Source organism: Eurypyga helias, unplaced genomic scaffold (genome assembly GCF_000690775.1).
Source record: "Eurypyga helias isolate BGI_N326 unplaced genomic scaffold, ASM69077v1 scaffold771, whole genome shotgun sequence".
NCBI classification, from domain to species: domain Eukaryota; kingdom Metazoa; phylum Chordata; class Aves; order Eurypygiformes; family Eurypygidae; genus Eurypyga; species Eurypyga helias.
Window position 1 is genome coordinate 16,485 of NW_010228698.1, and position 27,549 is coordinate 44,033.

Below are 27,549 nucleotides of genomic sequence, written 5' to 3' on the forward strand. Positions count from 1 at the left end.
CTGCAGATTTCTGAAAATGAAGTAAATGTGAACCAGTAACATTATGACAAAAACAGTATAAAAACTTCAGCGCAGCAGTACCTATTTTTGGGTGCCTTGATGCCCACAGTAATCTGCAGCTCTAGATCAGGCACCCAAGCTCTCTGAGTGGTAAAGAAGAGCAGAGATGCACTGGGCTGCCTCAACTAGCCAAGAGGAGATGCTGTGGAGATGACCAGAACTGAAGTGTTGTCTTCTGAAAGATCAGTTCAACCCCTCTCCTACGGATAAGCCAGAGAAAGGTACCTAGTTGCAGGCAAGGTTTTTAGTCAGCCTGTTCTTCTATGTGTATACATGGGTCTAGGACTGGCTGCCCCTTTCTCACCAAAAATCCCGATACTCCTCTTTCCTAAACAAGAGGATGCTGTTTTACATGGGTCATGCTAACAAACAGCTCTTCATTCATCTCAAATGACAGCTGGTCAGTACTCCAGAGCTGTCCTATGGAAGAAAAGTCCTATCTTTCCAACTGGTGAAATTGCAATTTCACCAGTTGGAATTGCAATATACATTTTTAGGCAGGCACACTCATTTTGCGTTTAACTTGGCTGCACATGGAGTTGAATCCTGTTGAAACCCCCTATGTGATGTAGAAGACTTGCACTGTATGTAGCGTTTTCATGGCTGGCAAGCAAGAATCTCGCCTTCTCTATATGTTAGATTAGTATCCTTGTAAAAGTCAACATTGAGGTCTTGTGTCTGGCATTGCTCAGTATACAACTGCCAGCTTTAAAAACCTTTAAAGCCAAGGTTTGGGGAAACACTTCTTTCATTCCACTGAGAGCCAATGGGACAGAGGAAGGGAAAGACTTTTGGGGAGAGAAAATAGTAAATACTGTATCTTTTTAAAAAGGAGAAATAAACCAGTCATTGCCCTTCTAAATAGGGCTGCACATCACAAGCTGGAGTTCTGTTAAGCACAACACAGGGGAAAACAGACAGTGATTTTGGAATATTAGGCCTGTGATCCTAATTCTTCCATTTTAAACAGAGGTAGCCCAGCAGAGAACGTGTCTTGTTCATCTCAGCACAGAACAGCTTTAAGCAACATGACTTCTTTCAAAACAGCAGTCCAGAGCTCACCTTTATCTCCTGGAAAGCCAGCCATTCCGCTTATGCCAGGGGGACCAGTCATGCCAGGTACGCCTTGTAATCCCGGGTAACCCACTTCACCTTTGTCACCAGACAGACCTTTCAGGCCCACGGGACCAGGAAAGCCTTGCTCGCCATCTTCTCCCCTAGCACCAGGTGGACCTGCCGTGTGAACATGAGAGAAGGGAGATTAAAAACGTTTGGACGTACAGGATGATTTCATACAAGGTAGCTCAAGAGGAAGGAAACCGCTACCCTACCAGCTTCATGTTGAGGGGGGAAAATTGGGTTTTTTTTAGCAAAGAACTGCAGAAATCATTATGAAGACAAAGCAGTTAAGCAGTGCAAACCAGTCTCACTACCAGCTTGGTTCTATACCCACTCCCAATAGGACCTTTCCCCTCCTCTTTCAGAATGAAGCCCCTTTTCCATAAGACTGCTCCCATTTGGTAGCTCCCTCTTCCCAGTCTGCCACTAGCAAGCTCTGACCTAGCCCAGCAGGTGGCTACAGAAGGAAAAGCAGCAGCTCTGCCAGCAAGGAACATTATCGCCCCTAATTCCCACCTGGGATACCAGCACAGTTTGCAGTCGCAGTGTCTGTGCTATTACTGCTGTTTCCCTGGCTGGGAATTAAAGCACGGCATGTGCCACAACCCCACGCTCAACTTTCCATCGTGGAAACAGTTGCCCTGCAACAAAGAACTGACAGGAGCAGTGACACAGGACAGCCAGACTTCCTCACCAACAGGTCCTTGAGAGCCAGGCCCGCCATCTGGCCCAGGGTTTCCTGGTGGCCCTGGGAATCCACGTGTTCCTGGTGTTCCCGGCAATCCCATCAAACCAGGGAGACCTTGTAGCCCTGGATCTCCTTTGGGTCCTGGCAAACCTGGGGTACCATCCGCTCCTAAAATACCATAATCATGAATTAGAGCATGAATATCTAGAGACCTGATTATTACATACCACTTCCATGAACGCATTAGTCTTTCAGGGTGGGTTTTTCCTCTGAAAATTCACTAAGAACAGGAAAATCAAATTAAAAGACTGCTCATTAGTTTTAAAATAATTGATATTAACAGTATTTGATCTCCAGATTTGCATCGGAAAGGTTGACTGCCTCTTTCAAATGAATGGAAGATTTGGCACCATATAGATGGAGCAGGTCTCTTCCACCTTTAACCCCAATAATTTTGTAATTCCTGATCTGTCTTTTTATCACATACATCTTTCTAAGAATTGCATCAAGCAGCTGACTGAACCACTGAAATAGTGCTCTGTATCTTCTTCTAAAATGTGATAGGCAGGAATGGGAACATTTAAGGTACACGGCAGGTTCTGGCTTTGTGTTGTTGTTCAGAAATTTTCAAGTAAGGTCACTGCAAAGCACTGTGGTAAGATTCACAGAAATTCCTAAGCAAAGAGGCCCTGATGCTACACGACTTAGTGCACTGGGTGAAACCGTACATCTCTACAATGTAAGCGCAAATGGGATGTCAAGATTTAAAAAGTAATGCCTGCTTTGCATTTAGATTGGAGAAGCAGTAGCGTGCAAGACCTCAAAAGTACATGCCACTTAAAATGCAGGCCAAGTCTACTTCTCTTTGTTCAGGTTTTAGGTCAGCGTAGGTCCATTAGCTTGAGCATAGTTGTATGATAGTTACATAGACCTTATAACTGAGGTCACATAGGTGAGTTCTCTCAACAACAGAATACAGGCTTTAGTTCTCTGTTCTGAGGGGCTGGTAGTTTAAGTGGCATAGATGACAGAAACGCATAACTAGCCACTTCATATAAAACTAAAAAAAAAAACCCCGACTCTCAGAAAAATTCACATGATTTTTCTGGAGCCATTCGGTCAGAACTGTAAAATAAATCAAGAACAGACAAACTAGTAATGCTTTTTCTTTTCACTGTACTTATTTTTTATTATTGTTGAAAACTTAGTTCTACAGAAATGCTCAGAAAGAAGATAAAAAGTCACACAATTTTTTCCCCTTTTCAATCCATGTTTGACCTTGAATTTCTTACCCTTTTTCAGAGGCATCAGTGATGTTTTCTGCCTTTTCTCAAACTTGCCAAGTGCCACAGAGCTGCCTTCATCCCTTTCTTTCACTCTGGGACTCAAATGAAGGTGAAACCAGCTCTCCTCACTTCAAGTAACTCACTTAAGATGATGCTTTTCTTTTCTTCTTTTCATTTGTATTGAAAATCACAAGAAGAGTCTCCAAAACAGGTTCCTGTGATATACCTCCTTGCTTTGAGCTAGTCACCCAATTAATACTCCTTTCTCATTTCCGCAACATGGAAAGGGGGTAATCAGCAGTCCTAAATTTAACTGTGTCCAAATGCTACTGAAACTCTGTAGCAGCAGATGCTTAATTCCCACATTTGCTAATGAATGTCCTACACAGAATTCAGAGAGTGACAAAGTCAAATTTTGTAGAGAAATTATGGCTTTCTCTGTTTTCTACAGGGAGTTCAGCATGGGTATTTTTAAGCTCTTGGAAATAATCAAATATTAATAACTTTAGGGTGTTCAAGTATATGATTTTACCTTTTTTCTTTTTCCTGAGTGCCCAAAGACTGATCAGGTAGAATGGCTAATTAACATTTACTAAACACTATAGCCTCTTAGTTAAAATGTACAAATTCTGCACTAATGCAACACGCTATTCTGCAAAGCCATGTATTATCCAAACATCATCTGCTGTGGGAAACAATGTCAGCATGTAAGTGAAAAGTCAGGATAACCACTGCATCAACAGTCCCTTAACTACAGTGGGAAAAATGAACAGTACACCTGAACACAAAGATGAGCAAAATCTGATTTCTGGTATCCTATTGTAGCTGATTTCATGTAGTGCAACGTGAAGGAATGCTAATCATAAGCACTGAATCTCCAGATAGAGTTTGGAGAAGCCAGGCATATTGGTAACGAGGTAGATGGGGAAGGGATGGGAAATAGTCAGGCACTGGGATTTGATGCTGGGGTCGCCAGTACCTCACACGCATTCTAACACTGTCTCCTACTACTCTCACACCGCTATCATTTGGCTATATTTATATTACACCCTTACCCAAATATTCCTTTATTTGAAGTAGCTGTTACCTCTAATTCCTGGTACTCCTTGATCTCCTGGTGTCCCTTTCAACCCTGGGAAGCCGGGGAGCCCGATATCACCTCGGGAGCCTGCTGCTGCTCCTAAAACGTCACCAGGAAAACCCTTCAGTCCTGTCACTCCTGCAGCACCAGGTTTTCCTGTAAGGCCTGGGTGTCCCTGCAGTCCAGGTAGACCATTTGGGCCTCTGTCTCCCCTGGGTCCAGTGAAACCTATAAATAAAACAGGGATTAGGCATCACAGATTTCACTACAAATGTTGGGAGTTCAAATCCTAGCTACACCAACATAACACCTTTTATATTATTGTAATTTCCCCTAGTTCTCAGCAGAAATGTGTAGAATCAAAGTGCTTATATACATGTTGTTAAACCACGTAGTGCTTATAAGAACATTTGACCAAATGTGGAAATTGGCAGAACTTGCAGGTGACCCCTCAGGACACCTCGTGCCTGGGTGGTAAAAGATCCGTAGTTCTAAGCACAGTTACTTCTCTGCAACTGTCTTGACAGAGCTATCACAACGTTTTATAAACATTCTGTAAGAGCAAAAACCCAGCTCCTGTACACAAAAACCTGGTTTGATGCACAGCAGGGGTGAGGCATTTCAGGGAGCCGAATTTGAAAAAAAATAAACGAGGAGTTAACCCATATGGGGTAAACTGGGAAGACCTGGGGGAGTTGCCCAGATGGGTCATTGCTGTTCCCCACTCATCTCAGGGGGCCAACACCAACTGCCTCCCACTCTTGATGAAGGAGCACCGCCATTCCTGCCCTCCACCCTGCAGATGAATGACTGGGAGGGCACAGGCCCCCATTGCTACAAATGACAGGTGAAAGCCTTCTTGTGGACTGGGAAACTGGACCTGGACTGGAAGTTAAGCCCAAGCACTGGTGAAAGACGGTATGGAAGACTGCAGGAAATGGGTCAGAGTGCTGAGTACCCTGTGGCCTGGGAGCCCTAATCTAGCACTTAGAACACTCTGCAGAGCTTTGCACGGGAAATACAGGTTCACGGTCCTGCCCTATGCTGCACAGAGCCATATTTTATGATGCATCCCTTGCCTGTTGACCAAGACGTGTGTCAACTCTCCTTTTTCTACTACAGGTACTGTAGATGAGCCTAGAGAATACTTCCAGGTTGTGTGCTGCCTTTAGGGCAAAGCAGCACCTGGGTACTGGATTTGGGAAGGTTTGCAGCACTTCAGTATCTGTGAGGATTTTGAAAACAGATAGATGGAGAGAATTGCTGAAGAGCTCCTAAATTAAGTTGCATTAATAGCCTCTGAACTGTGCTACAGAAAAAACTCGGTGCCCATTTCTCTGACCAAATTAACCTGATCAACCCCAGGGAAGTGGCAGTTTCTGGCAGTAACTCTTGCTGGACTGACTGATGACCCATGAATATGCTCACTGCAGCTTACATGTGTGTGCAGTGGCGCTATTTTAGGCTCATCTGACTTACTACCTATGAAGAGATCAACTACACATTCAATTAACGATGTGTCTTGGAAACTATGGAGAGATACAGAAGCACCGGGATTCAATCTGTACCTATTACAGACCAGCAAAAAATATGACAGGCACTGGACACTTGCAAACACTGTTTGGAAACTCACCTATAGGCTAGGTAAGTAGCTAGTACTCTGCCTTTGACAAGTCCAGTATAATTTATACTAATGCTGGAAAGAGTTAAATAGAAATACTAATAATGGTATTTCATTTTATTCTGCATCATCATTCTGAGTATATTCCATTTGGAACCTGAAATACCATGTTACTGAATTTCTTCATTTCTATGCAAACTTCATGAATTTTTACCATGGCATTTATAATTTTGCACCATGAAGCAGATTTTAAACGTCTGGCGTCTACGCTACTTTTCATCATTACAGGAGCTGCAGGAAATCCTTTTGGCTCCGAAAAGCAGCAGTTTTGTTTAACAGTTTATTGTTTCAACATGGAAGGGAGAATAAATGAAAATGTATCTGGAATACAGTTTTTGTGTTTCAGTGACTGTAGCAAAAGAGGTCAAAAGTTTATAAAAAATGACTAATTATTGCAAGATACCTGGAGGTCCTGGGAATCCCTCCCGACCTGGATCACCTCGTGTACCGTTTAGCCCTGGGTATCCCACTGGACCTGGATCACCTGGGAATCCTCTTGTCCCTTTTGCACCTAAATTATGTAAAAGAAAGTAAGATAGTGTGATCTGAACAAACAAAACAGAAATGTGCATATCATGTGAGAAAAGGTAGCGGTAAATGACCTCACGATGTGTTTCCAGATGCAAAGATGAATTTATTTATTTAACTTAATTTAATGTCATTATATTATAGCTCTTTAGCAGTACTTAAGACCCCAAGACACTGACCAAACCTCTAGGCTAAGTGCTCTTATGAATACAGATTAACCTGATTTTAATGATACGGCGACTGCTGGGGTGAAAATATTCAGTCTCACAGACCTTTGGGGACTTTTAATACTTTATACATTTTAATATTTTGTAAATTCAGGCTTTTAGCTCAAGGTCAGAAGACGGTGTCAAAGAAGAATGCTCAACAGAAATGGGCACAGATAAGATGCTGCAGAAGGAACAAAGTTCTCCCTTCCCTGACCACAGGAAAAGAGCAGATCGCTCTAGATAACCACAAAACAGAAATGTAAGGCTAAAGGTTAGATCTAATAATCTGAGAAACTGAATACAAATTAACTACCCTACTTACTATATTTGTAACATTACAGGTCTATAGCTTCAACAGTAAAGGAAGGGCTGTGCCCTGAAAAAGCGTTCCTCCAGCACTGATGTCGTGTTCGCAGCGAGTTATCTCCCGACAGGTAAAACGAGACCTCGCTTCCTTGTGATGTAGTATTTGACCTTTGGGTACAGGCAAATATTACTGCTTCTTAACATCTCAAAACCTGCAGGCATTTTGTAGGATTCTTTTACTGAGTTTATAAAATTACATTATTTATGGTGTTTTTTTTCCTTCCCATGCAATAGGTTTGTTTGTTTGTTTTACATATGTCTCATTAATTCACTGTATTCCAAGACAAAGATTTTTTTGTTGAAGTTCTTTAAAGATAATTCTTGTGGAATGCTTTGTTTCCCTACCCTCCCCAGCTCCTCAAACCCAAGTCCCCAGCTCAGGCTTGAAGGTCAACAACATACTTCAACATTTTAAGTGTTGTTGCTTAGCATCGCCATGAATTACAACTCATTTATTTATTACACTGAAAGCAAGTTTCTCTCCACCTCTAACTATGACAAACCAAGGAAAATATCACTTGAATGTTGATACTCTTTTCCACTTCAGTTTTCTTCATTTCCATTATTCAACCATGAGTTTTTGCTGCTCTTTGTGAAAGGGAGAAGGAAATTCTTAAAAAGACCACAAATAAAGTGCACATAAACAGCCAATTCAGTGTGAATAGCATTTTCCCAGTGCAGTACAGGACTATTGTTCTCTCCCATATATGAACAGTAACTTATCAGAAAGCAATCAAAAATTCAAATCATAGGCTTTCAGGTCTCAATGAAAAATTCTAACGTGCCTCTTACCCAAACAGCATCTCGGTCTTGTTTCCCATCTGTAATAACTGACTTTCATTCATTCTGTTCAGTATTGCACTAATTAAAAAGCCGTGCTAGAGAAAGGAGGTGGCAGATGGAGAATGCAACCACTGCTTACCCACACATTTCAGTAGCTCATTATGCGACATTAACTGGTGTCAACATGTTGCGCCAAGCAGAGGTAAGAAAAAGGTTTTGGTTCAGTTTGCAAGAGATTTCATTGTACTTTTGAAACAGAAAACAACTTAAACATTTTATTTAACAGTGATGACGTAGGTCTTGAGACTACTAAACACCAGGATGTCACTTAGGGTGGGCTGTGTATGTTGCCAGGAATTTCAGAGGAGTGCAGGGATGTGAGGGTGCGAGACTATAAAGATGACTCCTTGCTCGATACAGTGGGTGCCATCAGCACCTAGGACACCGAGAGACTTGGTTGTCTACAGCAGAGCTCCATCCTGGCAGAAATCTTGTGGACAAAACCACAACACTCTAGGCAGACAATGAAAACAGCCTAAAGGAAGTGTTGGTGCTTTTATGTCAATCTGGAGACAGTGGGTAGGAATGATGCTCCAGGAAACTAGGCTGACAGAGCTATGGCAACAAAAAAGCTGTGAATAGTTGTAAAATGTGTCCTGTTCCTCCTGTGTTTCCAGCACCAGAACTGCCTCAGGTTGAAAGACAGCTATGAACTGGGCTCAGCACAGGGTCTTTTCCAGCTTTTGGAGTGAAGGGATGCAAATTACTAGAACATATATGCTGACAAAGACAGAGAAAGATCTGTTAGAGAGCTAACCAAGAATACAAAATATAAACCACAAGAAGTGTCACTTGTGTTGCAGCAGTCTTGAGGCTAGGAGTTAAATCTGACTGTATTTGCTGAAAGAAAGACCTTCCAGCTCATATGAATGAAAGAATAAACAAGTCACGATACTCATGAAAAACAATTACAAAGAAAACAATCTTTAATGACAGACTAAAGCATTAGGACTAAGGAAACACGTCAGAGAGACACATCACCTTTCAACAGAGATAAAATATACCCTTTTAAGATCTATTAGTCTGAGATAAATTAATCCATCAATCCACGCATGCCATTATAAACCTTGTGCTGGAGGTGAAGGAAGGGGGGGGGAAAAAAAAAAAGCTTGACCTTAAAATTTATAGTTCAGATCTCTGACCTTGGCTAAAGTGGTCACAGGAATAGGTGCATCAAGAATATTACATTTCCCAAATCCTGAAGGACACAGTTATAGATTTTTTTTGGTTTTTTTAACAGTACCTTTATCAGTTGGTGATAAGAGGATTTACTGAAAAACAGCTTTATTGCTTAGGCTAGGAGTAAATAAGCTTATAGGAACTAAAAGTGCTGGTCAGAGGTTCCCTCTTCAAGGTCTGTCATTATGACCACTTGGCACACCCTGTCTGTATTTCTCTCAATTCCCATCTCACACAGTCCTTCAGACCCTGTCCCCACCTCCTTTTCCCTTTGGAAAGAGGTGAGGAACCCCGGGTGCTGGGAAGGCCCAGGACCACCAGATGGTCACTCTGGGCTAGGGTGGACCAGCCCAGCAAGCAACGCGTGCAGGGCCACAGACAGCACGTTTCATTGCGTCAGCCAACCTGGCCCATTACAGCAAGGCACGTTAGAGAGCTCAGGCTCATGCTTGCTGTACAGTGCACGAGGAGGAATAGTAAGAAGTCCTCCATTACAACCTTTTATCACCCTGCCCTCAGGGGACAAGATTTTCTTTGCGAGGTGTCCAGTCAGCTCTCACACACTCTGACACGACTCTCTACCAATAACCTTATAGACTCTCTGTACAAGCTCACATACATATGGAGAACAGCAAATGGGCTGTCCTTTATCTTGTGGTTCATGGCTGACACCCATTAGCAAAGGCAGAATTAGCTCGGAATGGTGCACCCACCTAGGCTGCATGCTGATGGCATCAAATTAACGCTTCCCGCCACTGTCATCTCTAAAACTCGCTGCCTGCTAAGACCCAACTTCAATAGGTTTGGCAATATCTCCCTCAAAACACAGGTGTATGCGGGAAATCAAGGTGAATGCAAAATGTTACCTGTGGCTCCTGGCAGCCCTGGCTTGCCTTGGGATCCCTTCTGTGGCCTCACACAGCCTGCGCCTGCAAAGAAAGAGGGTTACTTGCACCGTATGTGCTCATGTGCTGCCTCTCATCAGCTCTCTGCCTGCAGTTGGGGCAGCATCATTAAAGCAGCTGAATAAAATGAACAGGCAAACCCCTGTAGTTTTAAAAAAGTTTAAAATTCTTTATTAAAAAGAAAAAAATGGCTCATGGTTGGCATTTTCAGGAGAACACTCGAGCAGAGCTCCTCCACAAAAGCTGCTTTTCTGCCTATTTTACAGGGGCTATGGTGGCTGTTCCAGTTAGACCAACATGGGAAAGGGTAGTCCAGCCTCATGGATGACTGGATTTTTCAGGGTGAGAGAGACACACTGTCCTCCCTGTGGGCAATTTATACCCCTGAAGCAATTAAGTCAGTTATGGTAAAAAATAAGGTTTGGGTTTGTTTTGGGGTTTTTTTTCCCTTTATATGTCAAATTGCACTGAAAATCTTCACTCAAAGTTCTTAAAAAAAAGTTGCTTAAGTTTTCTTGGGCACCTAATTTCTGGGACTGTTGCTATAGATTGCATGGTAATCATTATTTTGTCACAATAAACACTCAGGAGCAAGGAAATAAAGAATTTCTGAATTGCAGAGCTAAAACTGCAATAGTTTTAGAATATGCTCAATGTGATTAATTTAGAGTATTTACTTTTTAAGTACTCTTTAGAACAGTATATGCATGGTTTTTTGTGACCTGAAGTTCAAACAGTTTACAATGAAGAGCATCCAGAGCAGTCATCAGAAAGTAAGTATCAAGCCCTAAGAGGAGCATAAGACTAAGTATTAAAGTATGTTCAAGCCATTTGTATGTATAGTACCTGACCATATTGGCTCAGTTCCATCTCCTCTAGAAAAATCTTCAGTGACCTGCCCACAGTCTATAAGCAAAGAACAGGGAAAAGGCAGTTGTTATTGAAAAGAGAAAACTTGCAAAATGTTCACAATTCTAACCAAAATCTCTATTACAACATCAGACCATGTTTTCTCTTATGTGTTATGCACACATAAAACACAAACTATTTGCTATAACATACTGGAAGTCTCTGTCCATATATTATTAATTAGCTCCAGGCCTGAAACCTAACCCTGTCAGAGTAAGGAAGCTACGTGTTCCATGCACTGTGTAGGGTTGGCAGGTGTCTGCTCTGGCTTGAACATTCTGCCAGGCTTCTCGAAGTTGAGCAATAAAACTCTGAGCCTGAGCTGTTGTGAACGTAGCACTGGCATTCTTAGGCTGAAGGGACTTGGAAAGCTGTAGATATACCATGAAGAGCTTTAAAGGATGGATACATGACTCTCCCTGGTCAATTGAAAGAGTATGTTGCACAGGGAAAACCAGAGAAAACCTGTGAATATTCCAGTGGCTTCCAACTGCTTGAAACATATCACTTGCTGGCACTAGCACACTCCTTCATGCTTCTCTAATACCTGATGTGAAACTACCAGGACTTCTGAAATATTTCCTTCTTTAATATTTCTAGACAACTACTAGAAACAATCCCTTTTTACCCACACAACCCCCCACCAAATGCTACCTTTTCAACAGTGTGCTGTACAGATGCTGCACACAATTCAGGAACAATCTCCCATGGCTTTGATGTAAGACAGAGTGATATCTCTTACCTATCTGGCCAGGCTCTCCTGGCAAACCAGGCAGACCTGGAGGTCCTGGGTTTCCACCTTGTCCATGGTCACCTGGAGGACCCCGGTACCCTTTTGGACCAGGAAATCCTTCACCTGGCAGGCCTGCTTCTCCTGGAAAGCCCTTGAGGCCTAATTCACCTGGATAACCAGGATCACCGGGGAAACCTCTGATACCATCACCCTGCGGGAAGTGAACAGAGGTGGTTGCTCCTGACCTGTAATAAGCTTTGGTTTTCTTTAACACAATTGTAACAAAGCTGTTGAAGTTCAGTCACACAAATCTCTAATCTTAGACAATACTAGGAGTCACTCATAAACCATTAATTACCACAAACTAACCAGTAATAACAAGCTGGCCTAAGTGGGTTATATACTACCACTTAGTAGTTTAAATAAAACGTAAATAAAAGTGAAAGATTGTTCTAAAAACCCTGAGAGTAAACCTGAAGTTTGATATATCAATAAACAGCAAAGTCAGTCTAGCTGTGCATGATTATCCATGAGAGAAAAATAGCCTGGTGATCATAACCCCTCAAAATTAAATGCATTAGTAATTAAGTGTGGTGGAAATGATTTAGCCATATGTGCTACTTACCGGAAGGCCAGGCTGTCCTGGTAAACCATCAAATCCATCTCTGCCTGGGAAACCATCTTCACCTCTGATACCAGGCAGCCCAGGATCTCCTCGGATTCCTTTGGTGCCTAAAGGAGACCTTTCCTTGTGAAACCAATCTCTCATGAAAGGTATAAGTAACAGCAAAAGACACACGCTATGAATTTTTACTCTACCTTTAGTAGTTACGTGTAAAGAATCTCCCTTTTCTCCTTTTGGACCAGGAAATCCATCTTGACCGGAAAATCCCTGGTGTTACATACATTGGAAAAAAAAGAAAAAACAAAACAGAACCACTTCAGTATCGATTTGCATTTCCACTGCCCTACTTAAAAAAAAAAAAGTCTCCTTAGATTTTACTGCTTTCCTGCTACTTTCTGTGAATGATTTCCTCTTCAGAAATCCCATTTTTGTGCCGGAATCTTTATTAACATGCTCTAATGAGGACCAAGGTCTGTGTGGCATGGTAGGGGACCTTCTGCACGAGGACGGCACTGGGAGAGACAGGGCTTTCCATGAGCTAGAGTCCTGCAGACTACTACAGCTGCAGAACTGCACGGGAGAAAACATGGTACATTACTCAGTGTTAGCCACTACAGAAAATGCTGTAATCAACTCTTCAGCACCATGGAAACAAAACTCAGGGTTACATTGACTTGCAATTCCTCCTGCCGACCAATACAAAAGAGGTCAGCCTCATAGCTGGCAGCGGATCGTGATTCTCCACACTGTTGTGGGGATGAAAAGCAGCACCATCTTCATTTACCAGAGATAAGAACTTGGGCACAGAGGGATTAAGTGACCTGTCCCAAACCACAGACCTGTGGGAAAGGTTTTGGTTTGAAGGGAGAGCTGGAGGGCCCTGGTGCAACCCAGCACTGGGAGGTAGAGCAGGCTGTGCAGGGCCTTGCCTCATCAGGCTCTGGAAATCTTCGAGGAGGGGAATTTCTGCACTTGCGAAAACAAACTGGTGAAACTAAAGACCATTCTCTGGCATTCCACTGGCATGATGCCAAATCCTCCTCCTGAACGGCCCATCCAAAAGCGGTACTGCCAGCTTCTGGCCAAGAGCCTTTTGCTGACGGGACCAAACCCACAGCAGGCACCAAGGCCAAGAGGTTACAGATTCATTTACCATTGACTGTTTTATTCCAGTCAGCTTTAGTTCTGATTAATTATATTCACACTCACTAAAGTATAAGCTACACATGTTAGGCTTTACCTGGCCTCTTCTTACTGAATTCCAGGACAAACACTGAATGAAAGGGATGTACCTGATGCACTTTTTTTTTTTTGAAACACTCCTGTGCCATACATTATTTAAAAGGGTGTCTTTTGCATCTCTGCCTTTTACTGATGTTCTCCCAGATTTTCTTGGGTGAAAAGCATGTGTGGAAACCGTATCTCAGCTGCAGGTCACCTCAAAAATACAGGTTCATACTTCTGTAAGGCTAAAGGGGGAGATCACATTGGAGTATAAGGATCCTGCTTTGCCCAGGCCATATTTGCAAACTGCATTTTAATGGTCAGTGAAGCCACACCTATACACCACAGTATAGATGCTTCTTTTGGACTTTGCTTTTTGCAGCCTCCATCTCCCCAAATATTAAGAACCTAATATAATATAATCCTGAATTATCTCACCAACTATAACTGCAAAAATCTTCAGCAGTAATTCTGCATTAACAGTGTGATGTTCACATTGCTATTTTTTTTTTTCATTTGTTTTCAAGGGTTACAGGTTGCGTAAATGCAATTTAGCACACAGGTATTTTCAAAACATTTTACAGCTGTTTGTAATTTCTCCTCCACAGGGAAAAAAAAACCAAAACAAACATCTTTGCTTGGGATAGAATTTTGTTTTCATTAAACTGATATAGATCTGATCTAGATTAAGTAGAGTTATTGACTATATATGGAACTTGCTGAACACGCTCAAAGAATTATGGAGTCACTTCCACAAAAGAATATGGACCAAGAATGTTTAAGCTAAAGTCTTTGACTTTGAATTTGTTTCAAACCAAAAGCTGAGATACAGTCAGGGCTTTGCTGTGCTATGCTATGACTGTATATGCCTATACTACTGTCAGTTCTACAGTAACTTAAATTCCGGGATGAAGATACTGAAATTCTTCATTTCAAAGGCAAAAACTGTACAGAACTTACAAAATTTTAATCAAAGTTTCAACACTGAACTTTTAGAAAATATTTTTGTCAATTTTTCTCATGATTTCTATGAAGTAGAAGGTTTCATAAAAGTAACTCGAATTTTCAGAAAAAAATATAATTTTTTTTCTGTCCCCCTCCCTTTTTTTTTTTTTTGACAGCCACAATCAAGTCAAAGTTTGTTTTGTTTTAATTCTAAAAAAACCCAAACAAGCTAGTTGTGTGTTTGTTTTTCTGGATCCAGCCTAAAGCACAAACTGGAAACATTATGTTTGATTTTCTTTTTTTTCTTTTTTTTTTTTTTTTTTTAATGCAGAGTTGTCAGAACAGTTTTGGCTCAGCTTTACAAACATTTTATTCTAAAAATCAAGAGATGTTGACTTCATGAAGTCAGTTCTGACTGTGAGGAACCAGGATGCAGTTGGCATACCACATAGTACAGCATGTTTAGGTGTAAATAACAAGCAGGCAATTATAAACAAAGCTCTTTTCTCGGGGTTATTGAGTGGTGCTTTTTAGGAAAACTTAACATATTGTGAACAAGAACCTTATATTTCATCAGTTTGACATATGCATCTTATTAGCAACAACCTTAAGGAACTACTGGAATTGTTATCCTTCTAGGTGGTCAGATCATAGTACCACAGCTTCTTGAAAGGGTTCTGTTAAAACAGCTTTGTCAAAATGAAAAGCGGACATTGGATTATGTGGAAGTATCGCTCTTCCCAAAACATCCTATTCTCACCTCCATCCTAGCAATTTCTGGCTTTCAGTATTTTGTAGACAGCAATCTGAAAGCTATTTAAGTGGCAAAGAAAGAAATAAGTCATATTGTTAATTGTTTTTCCATGGAGAATAGCTTAGCTTTTTTTTTGTTTTTCTAGTAGGTATATAAAACACTGCAATAAAGAAACAAGTATCTCACTTTTGTTCCAGGGTAGCCAGGAATACCATGTGGTCCTTGATCACCAGGTTCTCCTTTCCTCCCAGGCTGGCCAGGGGTTCCCGGAAAGCCAGGAGGGCCAGGGGCACCAGTAGAGCCCCTTCTGACTTCGTCACCCAAAAGGCATTTACTGCAATCCCCTTCTTCGCCTAAGGAAAGGGTTGGAAAGAGAGGACAGTACACTCTGTCACAACAAATAGATGTCCAGCTGTATCAATTTTATATACAGACTTGAAAATACTTGAATAGTTTCTCAAATGCCTGAGAGAAGTACTTCTTTTTATTTTTTCTTGCAAGAAACTAACTCAATGATCCTTGTTGTGCTAGCCCCAAATCAAATTCATCAGTCCCCAAGCACATCACAGTTTATTAAACTCAGGCTGACTACCACAGGAACTTTACACAATGTGTTACAGCACATCACCTATCAAGTTATCTGTTATAACCTACCTTTAGGTCCTTTTTGTCCTCTTGGCCCAGGGAAACCTTGCAGGCCAAATCTACCTGGTGCACCCTCATATCCTTTTAATCCAAAAAGAGAACCTAGAAGTTTAATTAAATAAAAATACAAATTATTCTACTGTAGATTTACCTTTCTTTCTCCTCTTTCTTCCCTATTCCTTTAAGCTGCTCTGCATCTACCCTTTTCTATTTTCCCCAATGTCATTTACTGCCTAACCCAGCCTGTTGTTACCTACCCCTGCCCTCTCCCTCTTCTCACAACTTCCCACACCTGTTCTCAGTAACTTCCATCTGCTGTGGCAGATGATCCTGGCCATTCTTTGCTCTCTCTCACCCTGAATTCCTTTGCTCCTCTCTCTCAGCCCAACCTATGCTGCACAGATTGCCTGCTCTGGATCACCTCCTGTACATCCTTTTCCCTGCTCCTGCTCTTGCACTGCACTGTGGCGCATTTTGCGGAGGCACAGCATGACCTCAGTCAGAACTGGGAGCCACCTGGTCCAACCCTCTGCTCAAAGAAGGGCCAACCTCAAGGTTACAGCAAGTTTCTCAGGGACTTGTCCAGCTGAGTTCTGAGTATTTCTGAAGATGGAGAGTTCACAACTTCTCTGGGCAACCTGTCTGACCACCCTCATGGCGAAAAAGTAATCTAAGCACAACTTCTCTCATTGCAGCTTGTGACCATTGCTTCTTGCCCTGTTGTTGTGCTCCTTAGGGAAGCATCTGGTTCCATTTTCCCTATGACCTCCCAAGAGGTTGGGGAAGACAGCAGTAAGATTCCTCTTAGCTTTCTCTTCTTTATGCTAAGGAAGAAATCCAGCTCTCCCAGACATACCTTGACACCCATGTGTCATATGCTCCAGCTCCCTAAACATCTTGATCCTCATAGCCCTCCCTCAGTCCAAAACAGACCTTCTTTTCTTTCAAATGTTGCCAGGAATGTCTAAAAAATATGCCAACCTTTCCCTCAGTTATGAGCATACAATATTTCTCCCCTAAATGTCCTCCCTGCCACTCATTTAATTTCATTCCCTCAAATCTACTTTCTCACTTTGCCTTGCCAACAGCTATCTGTAAAATAAGCCAAGATTGTTCCTGTGTGTTCTCATCACCTTTCTTTGTGCACTTACCAGGGGATCCAGTGGGACCAGGTGGACCACGGAGTCCTGGTGCACCGTGCTTACCCGGGAACCCAGGCGGGCCTGTCTGGTAAGCGGGAGATCCCACTTCACCTTTTTCACCCTTTGGACCCATTTCTCCAGGTAAGCCCGGCTTATCCCCATCCGCTGAAACAGAACCAGGGAAGAATTTTAGAACAAATTCTTAACAAGGCTGCTTAAAGACCTGTAATGTAGCAGAAAGGAAAATTCACACCACAGCATCTAGCATGCAAAGAAAAATGGAGATATTTAGCACATAGCAAAAACGGTTAATGGCATTTTTCACTTGAGCAAATAAAGAGCTGTTACTGAAGCAAGGCCCTGTCATCATCTCCACTTCAGGTGTTTTCCCAGAGCCCCACTGGGGCTGAAGCAGCAACGCAAAATGCCCCCCCAGTTAGTTATCTACCACTCTGCACTGCATATTTTACAGTCCGCACATGTATTTCCCCCACCCTAACCCTGTAACAGTTAAAACTTGCTATAAAGTTAAGCTGTTGGAACATGTATTTGCTGGGATATTACCATCAGAGAATCCAGGAAGACCAGGCAGGCCACGCTCTCCCTCCTCTCCTGGGTCTCCCTGTAGCCCAGAAACACCTGGAAAGCCTGGTTCTCCTCTTGCACCTAAAAGACATGCCCGGTTCCAAAAAACATGTTACAGTGATGCTGTTTGTGACCCATAAATGCCAAATTGTGACACACTGCAGATTGCTCAATTCAAGTACAAAATTAGTAACTTCAAGGGCTTCAGTACATTAGAATTTAAAATAATTTATTAAAAGCAGCTTCAGAAATATATAACCCTGCTACCTCATGCTGCCTTGGTCTGAATAAAGAAATGTATCTGAAAGATTTCCATAAAGCTCGAATACCTGGGACCTAAGCACGGCCTGTGACAGAAGTGGTGTGGAACCACCAAGCGCAGGAAGAGGAGAATACCTCTCACCTCTTACTAATACTTTGCTAGAGCTGCATTGCTTCTGGGAAGCACAGGAGACTAGCTCTTTGAGGAGAGCACCTCCTGTTCCCTCTAAGAAGTTGCCATTACAACAGATGTACAGATACGTGAGCTTTCCTCTGCTCCCCAGTACCAGAAGAATTGCGTGGGCCCAGCTACGGCCTGCAGAAAGTATCGGCCTTTTGCCAGAGATCAATGATACTGGAGAACATATGGTGTGTGTGTTCAGCCCCCTGCCTGCTTCCTCCTTTCTCCACAGAGTCTTTTCTGCTCCTAAAAGCCTGGCAGGGTTTTTGGGTGATATGACCAATGTTTTGGGCCTCTTGTCCCCTTTCTCTGGGAGGAAGGGAACCATTCCTTGCTATACTCTCTGACTTTCAACCAGACTAGTAAACTCAATGGTATGAGGACACAGGCTGGGGCAATGGCATGTGATCATCCTTGCTGTTTGCTGGCACCTTCCCTGGAATAGTTTTGCCTTGGCAAACCGGTATCACCTTCTATATGTTTCTAGTCTGCCCAGCCAGAGCCATCGCAGGTCTACAGGAGAGATGACTAGGTGCTACAAGCCAACTGAAAAGATCACAAAGGAAATTCGTCAATTTAAAAGTGGGAAAAAAATCCTCTTCTATTCCTCAAGGCTTATTTTTTTTTTCTTTCTAAATATTAGACTATAAGAATGTTCTCTGCTGTGCTGCCACTGCTGCACTCTATCCAGAGTCTCTGAAACAGGATACAGAAGGCTAACTCTCCCATTCGTCCTTTCACTAGACAACAGTCACATGCTTTTTTGCTGTTTCTTCTCTATGGACACAGGAATGCATAGATGCCTTTTGTATTGCAATTCAGCTTCAAAAAAAAACAGCAGGAGAGACAAAGAAGCCACCTGCCTGCAAAAAGGTGATTAGGGCACTCCCTCAGAAGGCAATCACACTTTCTGGAAGTTTAGCAAACCGCAGTTTTTTAAGCAAATTATCAGCATTTCATACTTTTGATCTGTGTAGAAGGTAGTAAAATGCAGCTAAGATAAGCAGTCTAAGCAAAAAAGACGCACCTTTCCTTGGGATGCGGGAGGGAAAATAGGAAACTGGTCCTGGAGGACCGATCTCGCCTGCCTCCCCCTGTTAACAGAAGTGGAAGTATCACATCTAAGCACATTATTCTAGAGAATTTCTTTTAAAATGGAAAGGTAAACCCATGAAACACAAAGAAACAAACTTTCAAAAGCACTGATGTGACTTTTAAGAAATCTCAGAGATTTTAAGTTAACAAACCACTTAACTGGTTCCACAATGCCGACAAACACAACTGTTGTTACAGGATGGGAAAGAAAAAGAAAGAGAAATGACATCTGGTTTATTGCTTCTAGCAAATGCAAGTAAAGGAGTACCTTGCTTCCCTGAGGACCATAGCCACCCGGTGGACCATCAAATCCTGGAAAACCCTGTAATACACATAAAAATGATTGATTTTTCCTTTATCAGAGAGAGAATAATATTATTTGTTCTCTAACAGCTGGCTTCCTCTGATGTTAGTGTGAAAACTCCGCAGCAGAGCTGACCAGTTTTGCTACCTGGGGTGTAACAATTCAGGTAATACCATGAAGTTTCCTCATGTTTTGATGTTCCATCTCTTGGACTGAGCCTAACTCCTGTCAAAGGCCAGAGCGACCTGCTGTGGCGTAAGCTCTGTCACCCGGCAGTGGTGCAGATGGAAGGAGCACCCACACTCACACCGTTCCCTTGGAGGCTGCAGGATGAGGGAGAAGAAAGATGATCCCTGCTGTACCAGTTGACCCTGAGACACGTGTGCCAGGCAGCCAGAACACACCAACCTGCTGCAAGAAGACTAAACGAGCCTGGGCGCTTATGAGTGGACATACTTTCACTGGAACGCACACAGCGAGCAGTGAAATAGCACTGAAGTGCACAGGTCCTTTTTGCTGTTCTCCAGGCAGCTGAAGCCGGTTCGGTCAAAGAGGGGTTGCCCAGCTGAATGAGGAGAACTTAGGACAAGCTCTGAAGGCAACTTGATCCATCTCTCTCACCCCCGGGCATACCGTATCCCACAGAAAATTTTCCATCCCTACCCCAGCAAATGTTATTTAAGGTCCTGTCGAGTTCATTCTCTTAAAAGGTTTGAAATCCAAAGCACATGGATTAAAACACGTGGTAAACGTGTTTATAGTACAACCTGTCCCATGAGGGTGTACTTCAGCTACTGGGGGTGCACAGAGCAAAGTGCAGGTTTCAGCGGTGCTGATACAGAAGGGATGATCTCTTCTGTGTGCTTCACTCAGCTCTTGGACAACTTTTGTTCTTTATAGAAAATGTTCATATGTATTCTGGGAAAAGACTAGTGTTAAAAAGGTGATCTTTTAGTAGAAAAAAGTGGCCAGATCATCAACTGATACCAATGAACAGTTTTGCTGAAACTAGTAGATTTGTATAATTTGTATAATTCACACTAGTTAGATTAGCCAGCTTTTTAAAAATTCAGCATCTCCCGAGTTTCACAGTGGGTACAAGTCCTAGAAAGAACTTGAATGTCAATAACCAGCTCTGTAAGTCACTTAGGGAGTTCTGAAGCACTACAAAAACCACAGCTCTTAGCAAGATGCCACAAACTGGACCGCACGCTTCACAGTCCCTGCCATACACCACACCATCAGGAAAGGAGCCTCTTGAGTATCAGGTGTAAAATCTCTTTGCACTAGGTGGAGCTGGTGGTCTAAAAGTGAAGTCAGCAGCTTCCTCATGAACTGCAACTTCATCTGTGCGCAGGCAGGACTTAAGCATCCTTCCTTCTTTCTTAAGAATAAAATCACTCCAAAATCAACAAAAAGGGGGTCGTGAACAGCACATTGAGCAGGCTGTCCCCTCTCACACACACGACACAATGATACTCCATCCAAACCAATGCACCTTCCACTAAAATTGTTGCCAAGGTTTACCCTCAGTAAGGGGAAGCCACTGACCATTTCTGACTGACTGGGGCATGAATCTGTGTTAAGGTCAAACCAGTGGGCTTTAATGGGTTTTGCATCAGCCTCTCCACATACATCTTGCTGACAGCACGTTCCCTTCCACACCACCAGGTTTTGTGATCAGACCACCAAATAGCTGTGCAAATGGTATTTTCGTATTTCACGCAATTTTGTGTCCTGTATTTTTCACGTTATTATTGTTATGCCTTGGTGACAGGACAAATCCTTAAACAACAAAGGATGGAGAAGCATGGAAAAGTCATGCATCCCACGGCTATTTGAACATTTCATGGAAGTGATTTCTAACACTGACTAAAGAAGCCTTTTCTGAGACCAACCAGAAAGTATGAGCTCTTTGTTGTCTGACAGAATGCTATTTTAAATATTTGGGTGTGTTTCCATGGGGACAGAGATTTAACTGGTATATTTATCAGTTTCATTCTCCTCTTCTTCTTTTGTAATGTTCAAGACAACCATACATCTCAACCACATCTGCAGGAAGCTATTCAAAAAACTAAGTCTCTGCACATAGGAAGAAAATTACAGAAATCATGGTCGCAGTAAAGGGAGCCATGGAAATGACACCTTCCTGCAGTGCTCTTAAACCATGCCCATGTTTTAAGCAAAACAGACTTTAATTATAGGGCTACTTTTTTTTCTCACTGATAAGAAAAATAACTGATCCAAAATTACAATGATGGATGATTCCAGATGATGCTTGTTAGAGTACAGCTGGTGTAATTACAGGCAGAAATTTGTCCTCTCCAGTTTAATTTTCAAACAGATTGTCTACATATGTGTCAGAAACAACAGCCTTGTATGAAATACTCACTCTTTCTCCACTGAATCCCGGAAAACCATTGATGCCAGGCAGTCCCTATGAAGGCACAATAAAATAAGCAAAATAAAGTGACATCCTAACATCCTAATGGTTAAGAAACATTATTATTTCTTAGATAAAATAAATCTGACAGCTTGAAACTCTGACACTAATAGTCAGAGTTCAGATACTTTTTCAATGAGATTCATGTATGGCACAAACAGAACAGGTTTGAAACCTGATTTTTTTAGGTATTTGATTTTTCTCTCTTAGGTAATACATAATAAATTGCACATGAAGATTTTTAAGATGGCTGATTTTTTAAAATGTATATTGAGTATTGTTCTCACTCTGTTTAAGCACTTCAGAAATACTGTCCCCCAAAAAGCATCCATAGATGTTACAAGGTAGTAGTACTTAAATTAGACTTTTTCCTGGGGTCTCAAGTAACTGGAGCCAAACTCATGCTAAGGTGGGAACAGTGAAACACAGCCTGTGCCAAGGACCAGGACAGTGGCTGTGGTTAGTGTAATTAACAGCTTTAGGTAAAAGATGCCCAAGGCTTCCAGTGATGGTACCTGTGAGTCCCATGGGGCCCTCCTCCCACTGCCATTTCAAAATGGCCTTTTCGCTTTCCTGTATCAGGCAGTTCAGAGCTGGTCAACGCCTGGTGGACTGAAGAACTGTAATTTCTAATGTCTGTTAATCTTTTGTTCCTGAAGGCAAACTCTCAGCTTGGATTGTCACTTTCAGCTGGGTGAATTTTACCTTTTGTGACTGACTTACCCTTTGTCCTGGGAAGCCCACTACCCCTTCTTCACCTTTTTCAGGAGTACGGAGAAGGACACCCTAGGAAACATTACAAGCCAGTTCAACATATTTCTTCATTATGTGCAAAAAAATGGTAACACTGTTTTATGGAAGCTAAACAGGAAGAAAACATCACTGTAACACAGGGAGGATCTAATAATAGCTGCATGTGAAAGAGCTGTTGTCCTTAAAATTAAGTGTAATATGCTTGCTTCAATACAATAGCCGGAGCAGGCCATTAGGGAGAGGACAGGGTTTACCTCCTGTCGTCTCCTCCTTCTTTATTTCTTCTCTGGCTGCAGCTCTGAAGAAGAGCCAAAGTAATTATTCAGCTATACAACCAATTAAGCAACTCAGCCCAAACTGTAGCTTCAGAGAGCTAGTTGGCAAACACAGGCATGCTGCTATCCATCCTACTATAAGAAAAAACCAAAAAACAAAGGGAGAAACACATTTCCTTTTGCTACATCAGCATAAATGTACGGTTTTCCTAATGTAGTCAACAGAAATCTACATGTGTCAAATCTAACCAACAGCTGAAGAACTGGCTAGCAACTGCACATGTAGGGCATCAGGGCTCACACTGCGACCTTCTCCCATAATGTGGAGAAGCTGACCAGACCATCTGAGAAAATAAAGCTCTGCAAAATGCTCAGTGAAGCATCCCTAATGGGTAAAGACTGTATTTTAAACCACTCCGGAAAGCAAAAAGGAACCACTCAATGGCAAACTATTTAGACAGTTTAGAGGTTGCCTGTGAGTTAACGAAACCACATCCAGTCAAGCCTGGTTGACAGCTCTAAATGATAAACAAACACATGGGACTACTGTCCATTTACTCAACAGACTTAATGGTCAATGAGACCACAAATCTGTATGTGCTAGAAAGCAGACTGAAAAGGATTGACAAAATTTCCATATACACTTATTTAATGAAATTTAATAGAATTTTTAAACACAGAGCAGCAGCAGTAAAGAAATCAAAGCTAAAATTAAAAAAGTGTGTGAGGGAAAATCTTACTTAGTAAACCAGTAAGAGAATGACTGAATACACTGTGGAGTTGTTACTTGTCATGTTGTTCCGTTTTTCTAAAGCATCAGAACTGGTGTCTCTGCTTATATTGCTCCATACCTGTACTGTATCATTTCAATGAAGCATGCACCAGTATTAACTCCAATATTATTATCTATCTTTGTTCTTCCCCACTTGACTTACTGGAAGTCCAGCTTCCCCTTTTTGTCCAGGTTCTCCTCTTTCACCCTAACAATAAAGAAAAAGTATTCAGATATGTTAGGTATTCCTATTTACAGGTGAATAACTTTTTTACAACCCAAAGTGACAAATGCTTTTCAAGAGAAAAAACATCACTCTTGTGCGATTCTTTATTCATACACTTGTCATATGAAATGCACATTTTCATAAGAAGCTTTTAAAGTTGCTTTTTAAAAAATTATTTGAAGATTTTTTAGAAGGTTGCTGGGAATATGACCAACTCGGGTTGTTTCCAGGCTTGTTCATGAGATTTCCGGGTGGTGAGCGCCTGAGTAATGCCTATAAATAAATGCACATTCTCCCATTTTTACCTACTGATTATCTGTAAATCATCTGATCAAAAGTAAGAGTTTCTCTTAAAATGAAACAAATCACAGCCTAAAGTCTACTCACTATATTGACGATATCTCCATTGAATATAAAAGCTCTCCAAATAAGTCACTGCTATGCAGACATCTCTGCTTAGTCATGGAAATCCCAACGTGTATGTTACTTAATGCAGACTGCAGACTGTCAAAGGCATTTTTAGATCTTTCAGTATCATACCGATTTACATATCTTACTGCAGAAATTGCATGAGCCACGTGAATTTTCTAACTTCAAATTTGGGATGAAAAACTACTGGTCTGGAGGATGGTGTCTGATACAGAATATATGCGTACAGGGTACAAGTACTTCTGCACCCAGCAAGAAGAAATGGATGAGAATGAACTGCATCTTGCTGTTGAGGATTTCTCCAATATGTATGAACAAGCCTTAATTGTAAGCATACAAATATCTGCACCATAAAATAAACAATATAAACAAACACGGTAATTCAAATAGCTTCCCTAAAGATAGGCTTCTTTTACAGGAAGAAAATTTCTCTCATTATTCTGAAAAGGAAGAAATGGAATGATTTCTCAGCAGGTATTTCTGCTTGTAAAACGAGAAGATGTGAGTGATGGCCAGTAGCTGCATACTGACACAAAAAGAACAAGTTTGCCTAAGGCAGCTCTAGTCTGTGAGAAGTGCTTTCTGAATGACTTTAGCCACCACCGTTTCAATAAATACTTCATAATCCAAGCTATGGGAAAGTAGCAGATTTCTCTTCTGACATACTGAAGTCTTAAAGTACTACATGTAAAAGCACATTTGTGCAATATTTTAGTTTTGGTACTGCAGAGGTCTTAGTTCCTTGTGTATTTTGGCAAAATACCCTGTAGTTACCTTGTGTTTGTCAGAGGGGACACCCATCAGTTCTCTTGTAGGAAGCCCAGGTGGACCTGGAGGACCGGGGGGGCCCTGCAGGAAAAGCATAAGGGTACATTCACTAACAGTTGTAATACCTTGTGTCAAGCTGTTGATCAGCACAGGGTCTAAGGAACTGCAAGAAAAGGATTTGCACCTGCTAGGAGTATGGTTCTAAACCTCTGAATAAATCGATGGCACGACAAATTTCTGTTGTGCTGGGATTAACATACAGCAATACTTGCTTTTGCCCTGTATGTTTCTAGACTGACAGTAAAGATTATTGCTTGATATAAAGTGGACTGGCTCTATAAATTTCTGAAGTGTTACCTCTGATTTGTGTTGGTATAAATAAGGGTACAGTAGACCTAGACATGTAAAAGTTAGTTCAGCTATGACATTCCTTATGGAGATTATCATTACTGTCAAAGCTATGCTTGTTTTTCCCTCTTATAATTATCATAGAATCATTGAATCATAGAACCATAGAATGGTTTGGGTTGGAAGGGACCTTAAAGATCATCTAGTTCCAACCCCCCTGCCAGGGGCAGGGACATTATGTAATACGATTGCAAATTAAGGGAGTATTTAAAATGTGTTCCTTTATAAACAGCAAATCACATCAACCTGTCCTTTAGTAGTGATATAAATTCATTAGTTTTCCTTTACCTGTTCACCTTTTTCTCCATAGAAGCCAAGGCCCCTGTTGCCCTGCAAAACAATAGGTCAAGATTTGCTAAGTGTACGACTCAGTTTTCTGATTTAAAATTCAAATTTAAACATGCTTAAAGGCCTTTTACGCTTTCAAGTCTGTAGGACACCAATGAAGAACTGAAATCAAATAATAGTCTAGGTTTAACTCAAAGTATTTTAATAGATTTATAAGTATTTTTTATAGACCTAAACATTTGGAAAGATAACTAATTAAAATCTCATGCTACCAGTGATTCTTACAACAGACTTTGAGTCATTCACCAAGTAATGTCGCGAAAAGATCAACCATTTCTTTTGCAAGTTTTTTAACAGCACAGAGTGTTAAGTAAAAATACTTCAGTGGGTTGGAACAATGAATTCATATATTTTTTCCGCTGAGATATAATTGGATATTGTAATGACTGCAAGGATTCTCTGTTCATGGGAAGCTACTGTGACTACAGTAGCAAATTAAATTTGGCTCTAGACCCAGTTTAATCATTTCAGGGTAGGGGATCCCAGTGTACGATTTAGTTCTCGTGGTATGCAGGCAATACAGAAGGTCTTGTGCTACACAGCCTTTGGTACAGCCTGTGGTTCTTTATTTTACTGCCTTCAAGTGGGCCTTGGATAAACCTCAGCGACGCAAAATCAACACAAACAACTCCGACACAAAGACTTACTTGTGGTCCTGGTGGTCCTGGGGGCCCCGGGGGTCCCTGGGGAAAGACAACAGGGGAGAGCAAGTTAGTTGTTGCTTTCTAATCAATGCACGAAGGAGGTCAGTTACTTTACATGTGAAACACAGGTATGTATTTAGAAGGCAGTGTATTCCTCAGCATTTAGCGTGCTATCCTCACTGTGTTAGCCGTGTCTACTGTTCTGAAAAATACCCTCTGGAGTCACATTGTAGTATTTCCTAACAGGATAACAGTCTCCCAGCTTACACCTAATGAAATGCCATTTTTATTTCAAGCAATACAAAGCTGTGCTTTTGGATCCTGACTCAGTAACATTTTAAGCTACTATCTAAAGAGTGTCTTTAAATGCTTCACTGGCCTGGTATCTTAGTCCTGCATTGGTCTGTTAAGGGAGTTGAACCATCACATGCATCTCACATCCACTATTTGGTATAGCACAGAATGAAATCAAAGGAGGATGGGGGGAAATGAACGACAACAGGAAAAAAAACACAGCCAGTCTTCCAAGAAGAGCAATAGGAAAGCCATCAAAGAGACAACCTGCCTTGCTTCAGCCAACAGTCTCCAAAGGGCTCGACACATTAAAAACTGTCAAATGTGGGAAAGGTGAGGCGAGTAAGAAGCGTGAGCTGTTCCGAGAGGAAGATGGTGAATAAGAGGCATAGAAAAGAGAATGAGCTGCAGATTGAACAATCCACCTACTAAGCCCTGAAGGGGATGTCACTGGGTTAGGCAAAACCAAACCCAACATGCAAGGGAAAGATACTAACGTTCAGGCAGGACCTGAACTTGCTATGCATCTCTGCCTTGCTATGTATCTTTGTGTGCATAAACAGTTGACTTCTGAAAAAATTACTTTTGAATAATTTTGGTTAGTCAGGTAGTCTGTGAGCCGTTGTCTGATCTGCCTGGAGGCCCTGCAGGGACTTAGGGGAGCCAGGCTTGCCTTCGTGTGAGATCTAGGACTTAGGGAAGAGGAATGATGCAAACTCAGACCAGGAAATGCTCCCAGGTCCCTCTCACAGATGAGCCACTTCTTTAGAAATGATAAATATAGTTGGATATATTTTGTTAAGAGCTGGAGACGGTGGGGATCCATCTACGCTGGAAGAGC

At 41.8% G+C, this 27,549-nt stretch overlaps 1 protein-coding gene across 1 annotated transcript in view; it reads right to left on the reverse strand.

The window, feature by feature from the left end:
- The window catches only part of COL4A2 (collagen, type IV, alpha 2), a gene marked incomplete at both ends in the record, with an annotated part of 49,398 nt that overhangs the window by 15,816 nt on the left and 6,033 nt on the right, over positions 1-27,549 (reverse strand). Inside the window, 21 exons of the mRNA XM_010159939.1 lie at positions 1,123-1,293; positions 1,874-2,035; positions 4,241-4,462; positions 6,319-6,426; positions 9,907-9,969; positions 10,792-10,851; positions 11,597-11,798; positions 12,213-12,319; positions 12,407-12,479; positions 15,322-15,488; positions 15,790-15,882; positions 16,932-17,087; positions 17,487-17,588; positions 18,977-19,043; positions 19,313-19,366; positions 21,741-21,785; positions 22,515-22,577; positions 23,755-23,799; positions 25,021-25,095; positions 25,711-25,752; positions 26,418-26,453. Of these exons, the coding sequence (XP_010158241.1) occupies positions 1,123-1,293; positions 1,874-2,035; positions 4,241-4,462; positions 6,319-6,426; positions 9,907-9,969; positions 10,792-10,851; positions 11,597-11,798; positions 12,213-12,319; positions 12,407-12,479; positions 15,322-15,488; positions 15,790-15,882; positions 16,932-17,087; positions 17,487-17,588; positions 18,977-19,043; positions 19,313-19,366; positions 21,741-21,785; positions 22,515-22,577; positions 23,755-23,799; positions 25,021-25,095; positions 25,711-25,752; positions 26,418-26,453 (2,113 nt within the window). The remainder of the gene's footprint in view (positions 1-1,122; positions 1,294-1,873; positions 2,036-4,240; positions 4,463-6,318; positions 6,427-9,906; positions 9,970-10,791; positions 10,852-11,596; positions 11,799-12,212; positions 12,320-12,406; positions 12,480-15,321; positions 15,489-15,789; positions 15,883-16,931; positions 17,088-17,486; positions 17,589-18,976; positions 19,044-19,312; positions 19,367-21,740; positions 21,786-22,514; positions 22,578-23,754; positions 23,800-25,020; positions 25,096-25,710; positions 25,753-26,417; positions 26,454-27,549) is intronic.